Source organism: Micropterus salmoides, unplaced genomic scaffold, assembly GCF_014851395.1.
Source record: "Micropterus salmoides isolate LMB-PRFRI ecotype aquatic unplaced genomic scaffold, ASM1485139v1 Ms_hic_scaffold_20, whole genome shotgun sequence".
Taxonomy (NCBI): domain Eukaryota; kingdom Metazoa; phylum Chordata; class Actinopteri; order Centrarchiformes; family Centrarchidae; genus Micropterus; species Micropterus salmoides.
Genome location: NW_024041151.1, coordinates 20,549,036 through 20,567,533, shown reverse-complemented (window position 1 = coordinate 20,567,533; position 18,498 = coordinate 20,549,036). Strand labels below are relative to the sequence as shown.

At 39.0% G+C, this 18,498-nt stretch overlaps 1 protein-coding gene across 1 annotated transcript in view; it reads left to right on the top strand.

The window, feature by feature from the left end:
* Positions 1-18,498, top strand: part of LOC119915058 (matrix metalloproteinase-17-like) — a 69,777-nt gene that overhangs the window by 21,971 nt on the left and 29,308 nt on the right. Inside the window, exons 2-4 of the mRNA XM_038734619.1 lie at positions 2,600-2,732; positions 2,905-3,040; positions 16,388-16,674. Coding sequence (XP_038590547.1) covers positions 2,600-2,732; positions 2,905-3,040; positions 16,388-16,674 — 556 coding nt within the window. The remainder of the gene's footprint in view (positions 1-2,599; positions 2,733-2,904; positions 3,041-16,387; positions 16,675-18,498) is intronic.

Genomic DNA, 18,498 nt, shown 5'->3' with positions numbered 1-18,498 from the left:
TTCTTCAGTTTGTTTTGATGTAAAGACAATTTCTGATTTATTGTAACTTGGGTTTTATTTTCATAGTTATGACCACCTTTTTTATCTTTCATTGAACTCAGAAAGATTTGGGATTGTGCCAACATTGCTTCAACAAAGATAAGGCAAGAAACACGAGCTGTCAAACAAGTTGAAATCAAACAGTTCAGATAACCATTTAATTGTGAGATGAATCCAAAAATGAGAGCACCCAAAATGTCGGTAATAATCCCTCATTGCAGGCACAATTACACCATGTCATGTGGGACTAAGTTGAACCAGCAAGTCACATGGAATGTCCCAAATCTGTCCTACTTCCGAAATCTATAAATGTTGCACCTGCATTTAGTCCAAAATGCTGCTGCCCGCCTCCTGACAGGAAAGAAGAAGAGGGACCACATCACACCTGCTGGTTTCCTGTTCATTACAGGATTGAGTTTAAAATCTTACTTTTAACTTTTAAATGCCTTAATGGATTGGCTCCATTGTACTTAACGGAGCTTCTTCATGTTCATACTGCAGCTGGAGTGCTGAGATCCACCAATCTCCTCCTCCTGGATGTACCCAGAAGCAGACTTAAAACCAGAGGCGGTCGAGCCTTTAGTGTAGCTGCCCCTAACCTGTGGAGCAACCTGCCAGTCCATATCAGAACCGCCCCAACTCTCGAACGTTTTAAATCACTGTTAAAAACACATCTCTTTTCTTTGGCATTTCCTTCGAGTTAAGTCTATTATTATTCCTAGCAATTTTAATATCCCTATATATCGTATACTGTATATTATAATGTTTTATTGCTGTACTTTTGTGTGCTATATAAATTAAATTGATATTGATATATATTTATATTGATGAACACACATTTCATACTGATTGCCATACTGTAGTATACTATTTTAGCAGTTCTACATACTTTACCATTTTATACTACATTATACAATAACTGCAATGTTAGATATCAATCTGCAATTGTGGAACATTAAATAGCATTATGTTTGTTATATTTAATACTTACGCTTTACATTTTTCAATATTTTTTTTGTTGCTCTCTCACCACCAGTTTCTATTTGTTTTGTTTTTTATGTATGAGCAGCTCCTCTTTTTCCTTTGTGCATTGCATTATGGAGAAATAGTGTCGATCAATAGCACAAAAAATCCACCATATTTAGTGTGCATACTGTCTGGTTTGACAATACCTAATTTTCTCACTTTTCCAACAATACATACTCAAACCTGCTTAGAATTAATATGGGAAAAAGTGACAGTGATGGATGTTTTCAACAATGTATTTGCAAAATACAATTCACCTTCGTTTTTTTCCTTCCAAATAAGTTTGGATAATCTGGGACTTTGTCGAAAAACTTACTCAATTGTCTGACCGCACTTTTCTTGCCCCATTTAACTTCTTTTTAGCAATGTTGGTGAGTACAATGTTACTACTGATAGGAACTATAATTTGCAAACTTTTAGAAAACAGGGTCATCACTTATGTTCTTTGTTGAGTCATAGACTTAATTTAGCTTCCTTGCTTTCTTTTCAGTTCTTTGACCTCTCCCTCTTAGCCCTGACATCACAGTTTGAAACTCTTTCAGGAAATTATTGTTGTTTCTTATCCTGCCAAATGCTGCTAAGGGTCAATTCAATTCCCCTGTAAACCTTTCCCAAACCCTCTGCAAGAATGGCAAAGCTGAGGAGGCAAGCAGAGAGCTAAAGCTAAGTCATTGAGTTAATGGGATTTTCCCAGTGTTGTCAATACAAAAGGCATGCCTTGCTATCGATCTGTGTCACTCACCTCTGCCGAGTGCTGATCAAAAACCCATTTAACATCTGCCATCTCTTATTGGCTGTGAGATCATGACGAGGGAGAAGGAGGCTTAAGTGGGCCTGAGACAGATGAAAGGTATAAACAAGATAAAGAAAGATCTCAGGGGAGAAAAGGCAAGAGAGAAAGTGGAAAAGGAAAAGAGCAACACTCAAGTTGCAGTTCACATGCATCCATCAGTCAAATCTTACCGAAACCAATCAATGCAGTCAGCTGGGCTGCTTTGATTGGCAGCAACGTCACTGGTCTCAGATGGAAATGGAGTTGCAGTGTTATCCTTTATATACATGGCTTCTATTTTCACTGGTGTTCCTTCTGTGAACCTACTCAGCAATATGATTCTTTGAATTTATGTCAAACACATAAAAAATCTATATCATTATCATCGTCATCATCATCATAGGCATGATGGTATTATTTATTACATTTGTATAAAATTAAAATCAAGATCAGGTTATTAAAAAAAAACATTAAAGAGATGTCTGCATCTTGCTTCTGATTTTCTGTGTTGCTCATGAAACTGTTCCATCAGCAACACTCCCTGCCTAATAGAGATTCAGATGTCTCTAGTTTAACAACAAATGAGAAAGACAAAACGTTAACTTTTGCTTCTTTGCAAAACTACTTATATAAACTGGTTGTGCACACAGTATCCACAGACAGTAAACATGAACAGGTGTCAAACCTTCTCGGCAGCTTTGGGATACTTGGAGTCCTTGAAATGCCTTTGAATGACACTTGAACTCTGTGTTTCCCTTTCAGGATTGGCTGAGCAAGTTTGGCTACCTCCCGCCCCCTGACCCAGTGACTGGTCAGCTTCAGACCAAGGAGGCCCTGACCAAGGCCATCAAAGCCATGCAGAAGTTCGGAGGGCTAAAGGAGACCGGAGTCTTTGGTATGTGGCTGTGTTTGTTTGGGGGAATAATGTTGGAGAGTTGGTACTTTGGTTGGAAGGAGGAAAAATATAAAATACAATCCAATCAATAAAACCACCAACTATAGCCTCAGACATTCCCATAGAGTTGAATAAGCATCTCTCTGACACAACTGTCTCCTCTCCTCTTCAGACCAAGCCACACTGAGCCTAATGAAAACACCCAGATGTTCTTTGCCAGATGTGTCTGAAGCAGAGATGAGAATGGGCCGGAGGAAACGAAGCCCGACTCTTCAAAACAAATGGAATAAGAGGCATCTGTCATGGAGGTAGGAAAGAACAAAATCTAAGTTCTACAAGGCACAGTGCCTTGTAGAACTTAGATTTTGATATCATAATATGTGTAAGATATGAGGAAAAATGACCTGAATTATAGGTGCAGCGGGTTACACTATTTACTATTTACCTTTTTATAATGAAAGGATACAGTATGGTGAAAATACACATTTAAATTGAAAACAAATCACGGTTAGATTATTTGGGTACTCCAGAGTTTGCCAGTCAATTTCTGTGTCACTAAAATGTTGACTGACTTTCAAATAGTAATTTTAAAAGTTTGAAAGGTGTAAATATTCAGAGCTTGACCAGGTATGGTGCCTAAGGTTAAGTGTTCTTTTACAAATTTTAGGGTCGGTAGTTGAGTATTGATTATGCAAAGGAGAATCATCCACTTCAGTTTGTTTAGTGTATTTTATGTAATCAGTTTATCTGAGCCTAATGCAGTTCTGTACAGAGTCAGTCCAGCACATCACATCAGTGCAGTGCTGTCAGCAATAAATCAGAAACCCCCCACCCCCATCTGTGCTTCCTTTTATATATTAGATTAGAGGACTCTTCCTCAAGCCGGAAATCTTTTGCTCTCCAGATCAATTCTGGCTCAAAGGAAAGGCATTTTGTAAAAGTGGCAAGCTGATTAGAGAGACCTTTAATAAACAACAAATATGGCTGTCGTCTCAGTGGATGTTCAAAGACCTCCTCAGAGTCCTCATTAAACTATTGAATTAAATTGAATTAAATTAAAAATTGCTAAATTCCAACAAGGCACAGAAAGTCCATGAAAAGAAAATTCAATCCGTAACAGGACATTAAGTGATCTAAGTCCATGCAGTTCTGCTGCAATTAAAATACCATTACACTCAAAATCCATATCTGTATATCGATCTCTTGTCTATTTCTATCTATCTATTCTATCTGTTCTCTCTCTCTTACTAATTTCTTAATTACAGTGGATTCCAAGGGTGACCCAGAGCCACTGCATAACAAAGTATCGAAACGTAGTAAAAACCACAGAAACTTCTCAAAGCACTCTGCAGCATAATCTAATTATCTATGTTCAGCCTATGTTCAGAACATTCCAAACTCTACACAATATTACTAAAAGCACTTTAGTCTTGTCACGTCATCGGCTCCATATTTCTCTGAAGCTCCACCAGAAGTGTGTATTTAGTGATATATTGGAAAAGAGGACAATATACTAAACATGAAAATCACCAGCAGACGAATTGATAAAGCTGCAGGAGTGCTTTCAGAGGTTTCTATAGATGTTTGGAAATGTTTTTTTGCCATGACTCTGGCTCCCTGTTGGAATCCATTTCAACTGCTGTGAATCCGAGCTGATCAAAGCTGCGGTCTTCTCCAAGAAACATGATATAAAACTTTTTAGAGACACCTTTCAAGCCCACATGTGGTGAGTATTTGAGGTTAGATATATGGTGGAACATTCCTTTAATGGTTCAGAAAGTCATATATATGACTCCCAAAGATCAAATGCTTTGTCACAGACAAAGGGGTGTTTTGAAGTTTTCCCATGATAAAATAATACGGTCACCCTTGACCACCTGAGAAACCATAGCATAGTGTTAGACAGAGGAAGGGGAGGCAGTGAAACGTTGGGTTGGTCTGTGGTGATTTACACAAGCTATCAGGGCCTGTGTGTGTGTGTGTGTGTGTGTGTGTGTGTGTGTGTGCAGAATATGAATACATGCATGAATTTATAAATCAGGAGAGCTAACAGACTAACATACACACCGGCATGTATGCATTGTCTCCCTCACGGAGGGCTTTAACTGTCTTTCTCTTCTTTGTGCTGCTGGCAATCATACACCGTGCTCCTGTCAGCTCACTCCACTCTGAAATAAGACAGGTTTGTCTTCAGTCCAGTGAAACCCCTTTGTATTCACAGCACTCGGGTTTATAGAACATTGCACTGGAACAGTTGTGGATTATTTGCTGGCTTCAGATCCAGAGAGATTTCCACATGGTGCAGATTTTCACTAAAGCACTATAACAAAGCATTGATATTCTGCATAGATTGGCCTCGTCTGTAATTCTCTCAGTGTGCTTTCTGCTTCTTTCTTTTCCCGCTGATGTTGTATCATTTTATAGCAATTCCCTCACTGCTTGGTTTAGAAAATTATTTTTATCATCTAATATTTCATGGTGTCTCTGGTTCATTAGATTATATGGGTGAATAACAGGGCTGACAGAATGGAGATAATGCGCAAAACAGCTAATGAGTCAGATGCAATCTGACAGGCATATTAAATGTTAGTATTCTGATCCACCACATCAGTCAGATTAAAGAAAAGTATGGCTATTTATATTGCTGCAACCTACATATTGTATTAATGTATACATTTTTAATTATTTAATTGTATAGTCAGGAAGGTAATGTATATAAACTAAATTGTTTATTGATACTTTTTGTTTTTTTGTCAGACTAAGTGCATTTTTAATATTTTTTTAAACACTATGCTACAGAGAAGGATGGGATGAAATAAAGGAAGGACACATAAAATAACTTTATTCTAGTTCTCATGGTCTGAGATTTTACTGACATCAGGCATTTGGAGACCTCACTGTGCGCCTAAAACATTTGACACTAAGAACTTTTCAAAAAAATCTAGAAGCTGGCTCAAAATACAAAAGATTTTCATATGCTGTTGATCTGTAATTGGTTTTGACAGTACTTTTTATGGAGATCTACCCCTCCCAGATCCCAAAGTCTGTTAGGATTTATATTATTGCAGTTTTATAAGAGCTTGTGCATAAATGAGAGTATGAATGATACACAAAGTTGACATGAATTTGATTCATAATGAGGCAACTGTCATGTTGAGGACAGGTTATCTTACTCACATTAAGATTGCAATAATTGCAAGACTTAGTTAACAGAGCTCAGTTACTCGTCAGTCTTACTCTTGTCACACAAATCTGAGTGGTTCTTTAGGTCTATTTGAATATGAGTTCTGTAAGAAGTGCAGGTGTTAAAATGCAATGTGCAGTGTCCTTCACTGCTCCATAAAATCATGACTGTGGAGAACAACGAGCACAAACTCCCACCGTTTCCACTGCAGTCTACCATATTGTATTTCCAGGTGTTAAGTAACTGCAAATCATTTAAATGCTTGAATAGAACTGACCTTTATGTTGGTATTAACAGAATCGGAAACTTTTAGTGCATGCAGCATTTAAAATTTTACTTGTTACAGGAGTCCCTGATCTACCAAAGGCCTGCCCCATTATATTTAGATTGTTGTATTGGGATATCATCAACAATGTCTGTGTGACTGGTGCTTCATACTCTCCTCTGCTGATTCCCACACATCAGTCACACAATTATGTTCTTAAAATGTGCAAAGTTGGTAGTGATTGGTGAGTGTCAGTTATTTCATAGAGAGAAGTAAAAAGATAAGGGGCAAGGCTTAATAGTCATTCATTTTAGCGACTCACATTGAAGTAATGTGTTTTTCCACAAGAGAAATATAAGTAAATTATTTTTCTGATGATGTCTAGTAGTCTTTGCACCAGGGCTGAGCCCTTAATCCCCAATTTAACTATTACTTACCTTTCTTTTTCTCTTATACACGCACGCCCATACAGCACACTGCACTCAACCTAGTTGTGCAACAGCCCCCTGTTAGCTCATTATCTCACATTGTTAGCCCATTATCACAGCAGACAGCTTGGCAGTCATTAGCAGCCCAACTGATAACTCAAACAGATAGGTGTAGCGAGCTGAGTGGAGGAGAGAAAGGAGGTGGATGAGGAAAATGAAGAGGACAGAAAGAAAAGAAGAAACAAACATGAAAAGGAAGACTGTATCTTTTCTTTCTCCATCTCATACAATTTGTGGGTTTTACTGACTAAATGCCTAATAACGCTTATCTATCTCTTTAGACTTTTAGTCATCCCTATGATTAAGTAAATTAACTGAGTACAACAATAAGTAATGCTGGAACATGAACAGGTACTTAATGACCAGGAAAATCCATCACAGATGTAAGTTTGCAGCGGCATCATGTTTTTTCACATTTTGGATTGTATTATTATTGTATTAATATACCTATTGTTTTGTGAGACCTGTATGTGGGAGCCATAGTCAAGCACTCTGATCCCAGTGAGGGTTATTTAAAAACAGTAGAGCCACGAATTCGGTCAGTAATGAGAGTATTAAGTGTAGCCATAGTCATAACTCTGCAGCAGAAGTCCATCAAAGTGCAAATTATAGCCATAGCTCATAGTGGTTATTGAGGGTTAAGAAATGCCACTGCTGTATCTGAAGGAACCAGTATGTTATAGTCCTAAAAGTAGCACTGAGATTAGGAAGTAATAACAAAAAGCTGCTAGCAATAATGGCCAGACATATCACAGCATGACAAAGAGTTTTTAATTATCTTGTTCCTTTGGCACCTATGAAGTATTTGGATATATCTTGTGTTCACCAGGTAATGCACTTTGACCAATACCGTTGCTATTTACAAACTAAGAAAAGCAACACGTGATTTGATGTAATGTGATTTAATGAGACAGTCTGACCTACTTCTTGAAATCTTGAGATCTTGAAAACGTTTACAGAAAATCCAAAATCACAGGACGGAGCTTTTCACTGAGGTTACTATAGCACCACCTCATATCCAGCTAAGGAGACACTGAGGCTATGTGCCTAACTAGGAACAAGATAACAATGTAGGCCATGCCTAAGTTACTGGATTCATTGGAGCATAATATATTGATCTTAAAAGAATCTACAGCCATGCTAGTAGCTCTGTTGAGGCTATACTTAGACACGGCGGTGCTAAATTGAGCTAAATGCTAACATCGGTGTGCTAACATGCTCACAATGATAATATTAACATACTAATTAATGTTTAGTATGTGTAATGTTTACTATGTTCAACAGTTCTTAGTATCTTAGTTTAGTGTATTAGCATGATAAAATTTGCTAATTAACAGTAAACACAAAGTACAGCTGAAACTGATGGGAATGTCATTAGTTTTGGTATTTTGTCATAAACCAAAGTACTGCACAAATTGTTCTCAAATTTTAATTTTAATTTTAGCTGAAGTATTTAGTATTTAGCTCAAGCAATAGATAGTTCAAATCCTTCTAGGTCGGGGAAGCGTGCACCTTGAGTTTCCCTCATATATATATGAGAGGTGCTTCTATTTTTGGTCAGTCCCAAATCCATCATTGTGTCGGTATCACAAAGTATAGTTATGCCACACACAAAAGTTTAGTGACTTTGTACTACGGAATTCCAGGGTACTGAAGTCGTCAGTATTCATCTCCCTTCTGTTATTTGAGGCCACCAACCTGTGAAATTGCTTGGTGGAACCTTAAGAATAAAAATAACATCAATCATTGAGTGTTATCTTATTAGGACCCCATTTTAGGTTTCTCCAGATTTCACATCACAGTCCCAGAATTGGTGACTGTGATAGGCAGGATAGACACAGAGATGAGGGAAGAGGGAGACTTGGACTAGAAAGGGGAGAGAAAGATTTGTGGAGAGAGGGTAGACTCATGCAGAGGCTTTTAATTTAGTGTCTTTCATCTTCAGCCTGAATGATAATGATGTGTGTGTATGTGTGTGTAAGAGAAATTTGAGGAGTTTTTGATAATACACAGCACGAGTCTGTGTCTCTGTCAGTGAAATATATTCATGTTTGTGAGTATGTTTGAGTGTTTGTGGCGCTACATGTGTGTCTACAAACGCATACGAGCATATGAATCACCGTCTGCGTATGAGCTTTCAATTTTCAGGGTAATCAGCTTATGTCTACGGAGGGTAGCGGAGCACAGGAGGTGAATATTATTTGTGTGTGTGTGTGTGTGTGTGTGTCCGTGTGTGTTTGCGAGTGCATGTACTTTATAGCATCACTTTTGATGTCAGCTCATGTCTCTGTGGAGCAGCAGAGACACAGGAGGTAAGAGCCTGCTGAGAAGCTGAAGGCGGGGGACAGCAAAAGAGTTTTCTCTCCCTCATCCCTCCCTTCGTTCCTCTCTGCCTCTCTTCTTTTGAATCATCACTGCACGTGGAAAGGTCTATGAGAAGTACGTGGAAATTAAAAGTCAAGCGGATGAAATCTTATAGGAGATTGGGCGTGTGCGTGCATGTGTGATTGCAAACATTTGTGTCTTTCCATAGTAGCTTTCAATCCACACATGTAGTATGCACACAGACACACACACACACACACACATACATACCTTCACATAAGCCTAGATTGCTCTTACACATTTGTCAAATTAAGGTGGAAATTGTGCCGTGGAATTTAATAGGTTGGGAAAATTAAGTCCACCTTAATCAGCCTTATGTCCGTCAAACTAATTTTAAAGTCTGTTAAATAATTTTTTCTAATCTTTGGCAGAGATGGTTTGCAGACCTGTTTCTTGCTCATCCCCATACACCATGTTTTATTGTGAAATAAGGACCTGAAACGATGTTTGAACTACAGTAAATATGGCAGATTTGCTGTGGAGGTTTGTGTGGAAACCTGCCAGATGTGAATCAGCATTCGCAATACTTGGAGAATGAGCCAGCTAGCAAAGTGTGATACTACTGGGTTCGTAGTGAATACAAACGTGTTGATCAACATTTCTCAATTGTAGAGTATGGAAGATGACTCCAGCCGTGGTCATTGCACAGGATCATGTATTACATGTACATATTGATGCAATTTTCCCTGCACAGTATCCCTACAAATTACACGTTGACACTCAACATAGGAAGTAGCACACTCTACACTGTATGTAGTGAGGTAGAAAGTAAGGGTGTGGCGGTTGGAATGCTCAGTGGGCATATAGCCTGCATATATCTGCAATTAATGTTTTTATTAACCGTTACAGAGATCTTTCCCTAACCTTAGCCAAATGTATTAGTTTTTTCTAAATTTCACTCCTACCCATGAGACATGCCCCCTGTACTTTTCAAAATCCCAGTTTTGTCCTATCTACTTGTATATTTTTTACAGTTATACTTTAAATGACTCACTCAAATCTTTCTTAACAATGACCTCTACACATCCTTCTCACCTCACCCTCAGACATCCCTATGCTGTGTCTCAATTTGGGTACTGCCTTGAGTATACTAACATGCAGTACACTGCATACACTATGTACTTAATTACTTAGTGCGCTAATTTTGACAGGGTAGTGTTGTCTCAAATCAAACACTGCTGTTGTGCACTAACCGGAAATGACTATAGCAAGATTATGCAATCCCCCCAGCACAGAGGCTGCCTGCAGAGCTCCAAAATAATAATAAAAAAAAATAATAAAGTAATGACAGTCGCCTTTTCATACTATTTGTGTTGTTTATTTATTATTTTGTTAAGTTTCACAAGCTAAGAATTTTCTGTACATCACGAGCCAGGTATGTCTTTATTTAATTTAAACTACTCAAATGTAACGACAGAATAACAGCAGTACAAATATTAAAACTACAGCTGTGTTTTACTCTGCCGTTGTTGCTGGAGTCTCTGCTGAGCTGGCTGCAGAGGTATGTGTGACTGCCTTGCTAGCTCCTCCAGCGGGTTCGCGCAAGCTTACCCTGCCGCCACTTTACTTTTCGTAAAGCTGTCAATATTCGACATCTCCACGTTTGATTTTTCACATCAAAACTTTTCAGAAGTGGATTTAGTGATGAAATAGAGTTCAAAACTTGTAAAAGACATTCTGTTGTTAGCCTCTCCCTTGCTGCTTCCCACTTCTCCTGTGTTATTAGTCCCGCTCCTTCCTCCACGTAGCTAAAATGGCGATCGTTGAGCGTTATGAGTGCACCATCTGGGTACTCTCAGTGCACTGCATTTTATCATACTTCTCAGTGTGATCACACTTATGCACTCAAAATAGTAAGTGTAAGTACGGAAGACACAGCACTAGATCACGGCTGTGTGTGGATCTAGCTAGCCTGCTTAGCTAGGTGCATCTGTACTCAATCTAAATGTACTCACCAGAGAAAGTGAACAGCCAACTCTTAATAAGCTTTTTCAACAGTGCTGGTTAAATTTACACAGTGCTGTTGGTACGAGTCACTCTAGCCTGTTGACAGGTCGCCATGGTAACAACTTGTCAATCCAACTAAGGTTGAGGTCAAGTGCAACTGGACTTTGTAGAAGAAAAACTAGAAGACGTTTCGTCCCTCATCCAAGAGACTTCTTCAGTTCTGACTAACTGGGAAACTCAGCTATTTAACCTCTGTGGGATTCTTAGCTAGGATCGTCGATACCGCTGGTTCATTAGTGCTAATAGCTGTGGTAACGACAGTCGTCATGGTCGTTAGAACCACTCCTGGCCAAGTCTAAACGACCATCGTTTGTATCTTTCCTCGCTGTATTGGATCACATACAATAAATTGCTTTGGGTGTGCAGTCTTTGGGGTGTACCACTATCTGTCTTAGCGTGTTCTTGGGTTTAAAAAACACAGGGATGTGGTGGTGTTTTTCTTCTACAAAGTCCAGTTGCCTACCCCAATCTTTGTTGGATAACTATGGCCTGGATGACTGAGAACCTTCACAGACAATTTGTCAATCACAGATAATCCCGCCCTGAAGCATACTCTGCTTTATGGTATATTTTCCTCTAAATGGGACCATAATTTGCTAAATGAACATTAGGTTGTGTTGAAGAAGACATGAAACTAGCGATTGAGACCATAAACTCATTAGGAAAGTGTTTACTGAGGTAGTAAATCAGGTGAGAATTAGAGTAATTTTACCATTATTTCTATTGGAACCAGACTTTTTTTGCAACTGGCCGTTTGATAGAATGCAGGTTTAAGGGACTTCCGCATTCGCTTCAAATCACTGACCGGAAACTTCCTGCCTTTATGTAATGCACTTTTAACTTCTTAGCGTCATAGTTCAACGCACTGGGGGAAGCCTGGTAGCATCATTTATGAAAGCTAAAAGCAGCTGTAGGATATAAATAACAGAAAAGTCAGAGTAAGGAGGTGGTTGAGGTGCACAAGTGGGCCAGAAAATGGATTCACGTAGTTCACGTTAGTTACATTTACTTAACTTCTGTAAGTTAAGTCACGTAAATAACATAGTTACTTTAACCTTAACAGTGATGTTTTCCTAAACCTAAACAAGTAGTTTTGTTGCCTAAATCTAACTAAATACTTTTTGTGCCTAAACCTAACCAAATTGCGACGTTTCATGACATTAACCACGTGCCGTTTCACAATGTTAACCATTAGTTTTATTTTGAAAGTTTAACTGGATATTACATATTTATTAATGCTAACCTGACTGGACGTCGCATATTTATTGTTACTAACTTAACAGCAGGGCCCTACATGTCCAAAAATCTACGCTGAAGGGTTACCCAGGGCGTTAAAAGATATGTGACAGGTAGGGAGTGAGAATGTGTTTATTTTTGCCCATGTATCGTTGGCATCTCTCCCTCTCTCATACTCACACCCCTGTAAGGCCTTACAAACCTGTAACACAAGCCACTTTTAAAAAGCTGTTGTAATGAGGACATTTTTTGCAGGTAAGGAAAAGGAGACATCAGATACAGATGTCAAGAGATGGAAATGTGTCTGTGTGATCACCGATCCCTCTGAGTGTGGTAGCCTGGAGAAACGCTGAAACTTAAGGACTCTTGATTCTTATGGAGAACAAACTCTGTGATACTGACTAAAGTTGGAACTGTGTAAGATGAGATGGGGAGCTGAAATATATAACAGGAGAGTGCCTGCGGTTGTGCCTTCTTTTGCTCACTCTTGCTCATATTACAGTAGTTCGCTGTTTTCTAACAAATTTTTAGCTCTATCTTCTTACCTACATCCTCTTGTTCATTCTCCCCTTTTGACTCTCTGCAAATTGGACATGTACAGTGTGTTCTTCTGAAATAGAATAAGGGCCACCACTTGGTGAAATAAATAAAAAAATAACAATATCATCTTTTATCTGTTTAATGCCAACCAGTTGAGTCACACAAAAAATATACTACAGCACTCTGTTTCTCTTTCACGCACAACTGTGCAGCATCACCTTTCTCACTTGAATTGAGTTCTTTGTAGAGCATTTACTTTCAAACCCCTCTGATAAGGTGTCAGGGAACAAGTTCACAGAGGTAGTTTCAGCGATCAGAGTACTGGACAAACAATCCTTCTGTCCTCTTACTTCACCAAGCTGAGAAAACATCAGACTTCAGATACGGTCATTAACAAATTAAACAAGTCCAATTCGCACTGGGAAACGCTTGAAATGGCCAACAAAGATAGCAAACAGAGATGTTAAAATCAAAGTAAAGAGGATTATGTAATATGTGATGAGTAGCCCAGTATCCCTTGAACATTTTCAATTTTCAATTCCTTTTAACAATGCCAATGGTCTTAAAACCAGAACAGAGAGAAAGATAAAGAACCAAGAAAGATAAATTAACCATTGAAACCATCATTACGAACTGCTGCTGTACCTACACCATGGCCAGAGATCCTAGGCTGGTAAAAGAGCAAAGAAACTGTGGGGGAGCAGCATCAGTCAGGGGGATGAGTCACCAGTCCTCAGCAAGAAGTCCTTAATCATTAAGAATCCTAGTATGAATTGAAACAAATGTCAAACAAATGATTTGTTTGACAGAAACTTGGCTTTCAAGATGCCAGCTTCGACAAAAGAAGAAATGGGAATGACAAAGGGCTTTTTTTATGAACAAGATTGTTTGAAGTGACAGAACTTCTGTCTCTGAACCTTTTTGTGACCTAAATGTTTACCATGATTGGCACAGTCTTGAGTTTGACAGTCCCATAGCTGGTGCAGCTTGTCTGAAATGATCAAACATAATGAGGTTTTTGTGGTATTATTGTTGTGGAGGGAGATTTGCATATGCCCCGTAAAGGGGATGGGTGGGCAGGCATTAAAACTATTATACTGTTATGCCTTTTATCCAAGAGGTAAAATGGCTTTAGATTTTTTGACTTAACATTCCTTAGATGACTAAGACTCTTCACAGACAACTATTATACTGTCATTTTCAGTTTGAAGTTAGAATAGTAAGATTTCAACCCTGGTTGATTTGACGACACTCATGGTTACTTCGATTGTGGTTTAACTCCACTGCTTGAGCAGCTTGTGGCGTATCTGTTTACTCAATAATTGGCCTTTTTCCATCATGCCATAAGCAGCCTGCAATCTGATTTAATGCTGCCCGCAATGAGGATCTACACAATGCAGGGCACCGTGAAAGTAGCTGGTTACCTTGCTGAGGTGTTGGGGGTGTGCAAGCTATCGCCAGGCTGCTCCTTCTTGATCACATACCCTGTGCAATATTTAAACCATGCATTTCTTCCTGTGAATCCATCACTTCAGTTAAAATTGTATGGATTCTAACTTTCAGACTCATTACACCAGTGGTTCTCAAATCTTTTCATGCCCCCAGCATTCACCAAATCTTAATGTCCTTTGCTAGCATCACAAAACAGTTTTTTTGGGGTCAATTTAACTTTAGCTGTGCTCCACATTTAATGTACCAGTCATTTTGCACCGCTGCACTGGCTCTTTGCCCCCTAGTTTGAACCACTGAATTTAGACCAAGTTGGACAGTTTAGAGATAAAATCATAAAATGTTTGATACAGAAGTATTCTGATGCATAGTAGGAACCAGCCAATGCTATTAAAATTATTCTTTCTACAGCTGAAATCAAGTTAGTAAAAAAAAAAAATGTATTGATTAAAACACCAGCAAAACAGAAAAACACTGTGTTGTATCCCTTGAGTAAGAGAGAATTAATTCATAAGCTGTTTTATCCACTGATACTGAAAAGTCACAGCTCAGCTCACCTTCAACTCCCACTACAAAGTTTATGGTCCTGCTTACAAAACATCTCTCCGTTCACCATTTCACCTACAAATTTGCTCAGTTTCATTCCCTCTTCCGTGCAAATAGCATCATAAATGAGAAATTCGTGTAGTTTGGCAATAGAGAACAACGTTGTCAATAAAATTCAGTCCAAAAGACTGCAGTCTAGCATTATATGCTACCTGCATAACCCTGAACACCTGCAATATGTTAGTATATATGTTAGCGGAAGGAAGTCATTTGAAACTGGGCAAGTTCCTGTACTATAATGTACCTTTAGTGTTTATTTCAGTGTTGTGACTCTGTCTTGTTAGCTTTTGATTTTTAAATGAAAAATGGAAGCTCCATCAGTTCAGTACACCACTTTGTCCTTTTTTAACAGATTTCTATCAGGTTGTAAGCTGGTTGTGGCGGCACTCTCTCCAGGCTAAAAGCTCATCCTGCTGATGAACACTAAATCTTCTACCACAGCCTGATATGGTCAAATTGCTTATTGTATTTAGAGAAGTGTTTAGAGCTTTTGTGGGGACAAAGAAGGCAAGTGCAACGTGTAGAAGCAGAGAAGCAGAAGAGTGGGGGGAGGCAAAGACTGATGGGTGGCAAGAAATGGGAATGAGAGAAGAAACGAGAAATGAGAGAATGGAGAAGGAGAGGAGATTTAGAGGGCAAGGGGGGTAGACAAGCTTAACATGATGTCTGAGTGGTTTACTGTTTATTCATGTCCTTGTTTCTGCTGCTGACAAAAAGAAATGGCTTGAGAGATGTTACAGTGATGAGAGGAAAGAAGAAAATTAAATAAGGAGTGAGAAAGGGAAAGACGGTGAAAAGGATGATGAGTTGTTCCTGAACGCTAATGCCACAATCTCTTCAAATGCACATTGTATTTTCAATTTATTATCAGTATATGTGAGCAGCAGAAGCACCTAACCATGAAATACAAAAAAACAATGGAATCAAGAAATCAACAGAAATATTTGTTTTCTTGCATGTGTGGCAAACATTGTGTATTTGACCATTATGCTTTTTTGGTTTTATGCAATTCAGAGCTATCTCTCCATCCTGGTCTTCTATATTATACTATATACCAACGCCTCTGTTGGTATATAGTATAGTCCTTTTTTCACTTCTCTCTGTCTCCTGTGCACCCTCTTTCCCACACTTTTACCTTTCTTTTCTCTTCTCTGTCTTCATGTTCATTTCTGTCACCCTTCCACTTGACATACTCCTCTTCTTCTCTTGTCTCCTCCCACGGATTTTACCTTTCTTACCCTTTCCTCCTTCAATTTTACTTACTTACTTACTCTCTTCTTGTTTCTTGTCCATCATCATTTTCTCCTCTCATTTTGCCCCAGCTGTCCTCTCTTGTCTCCACTTTTACTTTGTTCTTCTGTCAAATCTCTCATCCATTTCCTTCATTAGCCTCCTGTTCTCTCAAGTCCTTTCTTTTACTCTCAAATGTCCCATGCCCCCCCTTCTCTATCCTTCTTGTGTGTAATTTATTCCCTCTCTCCCTTTCCTCTCTCAGAGTGAGGACCTTCCCTAAGGATTCGGCCCTACTGGGCAGGGACACTGTTCGAGCCCTGATGTACTACGCCTTGAAGGTCTGGAGTGACATTGCACCACTTAACTTCCACGAGGTGGCAGGAAGTGATGCAGACATTCAAATCGACTTCACTAAGGCCGACCACAATGATGGATATCCCTTTGACGGGCCAGGGGGCACCGTGGCACATGCATTTTTCCCCGGAGAGAGGTTCACAGCTGGTGACACGCACTTTGATGATGACGAGGCCTGGACCTTCAGATCTCCAGGTGACGAACATTGCAATCTGCTGTAAACGCACAAATGCGTAACATCCATTTGGTGCCAGCAGCACAGAATGAAATAGACTATTTACCAGCTATGTTTATATCCTCTAAAAGATTATTGCCACTACTTAAGAATTTGAAACTAATTAGGACTGACTTAAAACACGGACTATTTCAACAATTTGATTACTTTTAGCTCATTTGTCTCAAATTGGATTGGAGGGTAGTGCACCAACATGTAGTACACAGTGTTGTCTCAAATCAAACATGGCCGTTTTGCAACATTTGACCGCTCCTTCTTCTTCTTCTTTATAATGGCAAATTGTAACTGGGTGGATCATTATCGCCAACATTCGACCAGGATTGTCACTCGCCAAAATGTCTGCCAATTCAATTGAGTTTTTTTAAAAGTGAACATGCTTTTACTTTTACTTGCTTGTGTGTGCGATTGCAACTGCTGCAGCTTTTTCGGCCGCCAATTTCACAAGTTTGAAAATATGTTTATGACCATTGAGGTTGAGAAGTGTCCAGCGTTCCACATTCATGTTTTTGACCATTAAGAGTACACTATCTGTCATACTACTCATAGCGCACTGCATTTTTCCATACTTGTCAGTGTAAAATGTGAGCTTTTGCTGCTCAACCCATTTTGATGTTAAAGTAAATATCTTGGGGGTTTGCACTGTTGGTCTGACATAACTAGCGATTAGAAGACTTCACCATGGGCTCTCAAAGCTTGTTATAGGCATTTTTCATATTTATTTAGCATTTCAGTGACTAAACGATTGAAATGATTGAAAAGATTCTTGATAGATGAATATTCATTAGTAGCAGCCAGACAGTTGAGATTTAAAATATAATATTTCACACCAGAAATACAATTCTATTATCAATTTGTTGAGGTGAAGGCAGAAGTCTCATTTGTGGAAATCTCACAACCTCAAAACTCAAAATTATTTACATTATTAGGTCTGTTATTATATTGACATAAAGGCTGTGTTTGGCCCATTCCAGTGAAACGTATTCATTCAGTGTGTTTCTGCTTTGAGCTGTGTGAGCTAATAGATTGATTTATGCAATGTTATCCTGTATGATCTGGCCAAATTTCTTTCATCAAACAGTTTTCAAAGGGCTTGATTACTCGCTGAGGGAGATCTGCGAGTTTGAAATGAGGACAGGATGACAGCGGCTCGAAATGGAATTCAATCAGCTCTGCCAATCAAAAATAGACAAGCTTATATTAGAAATATCCGTTATGCTTGGACAGCTCTGGAAAACACAAGACAGTGCTTTGATGCTTTGGTTTTAGAATGTAACCTCCACACATTCACTGCTTCATTCACTCTTTCATCCATCCACTCACTCACAATACAATCTATTTTTCCCTGCAAACATCATTCACTCGCCTCCTCTCTGCACTTCTGCTGAACTGGCGTGTCCCTGCTATCTTATAAATAATTGTGAATTCCCTTTGCTGTGTGTGTTCACTCTGGTGCAAATGAAATTATTGGTAGCATAACAGGACTATTTTTTTTTAATGTGAGCAAATTGTCACGTTCTGATGATGGTCTTTACTCACTCAGCATCATCCTCATTTCTCCCTGCTGTCCTTTGCTCTTTTTTTTTTTAAAGGGAGGGAGGTGTCAAGCAGGAAAGGGCAAGGGAGCTTTATAAGTCCACTCATCCGGATGAAATGAGCGGATGGAGTGATCTAGTTGCACTGAATGCATCATCAGGCAGAGGCTGTCTCAGTGCGGTCACATGAATGACAGCATAAATCATTTACTCTCCTTTTCTCTAACTTGCTTTCTTTAGTCTTCCTTTCAT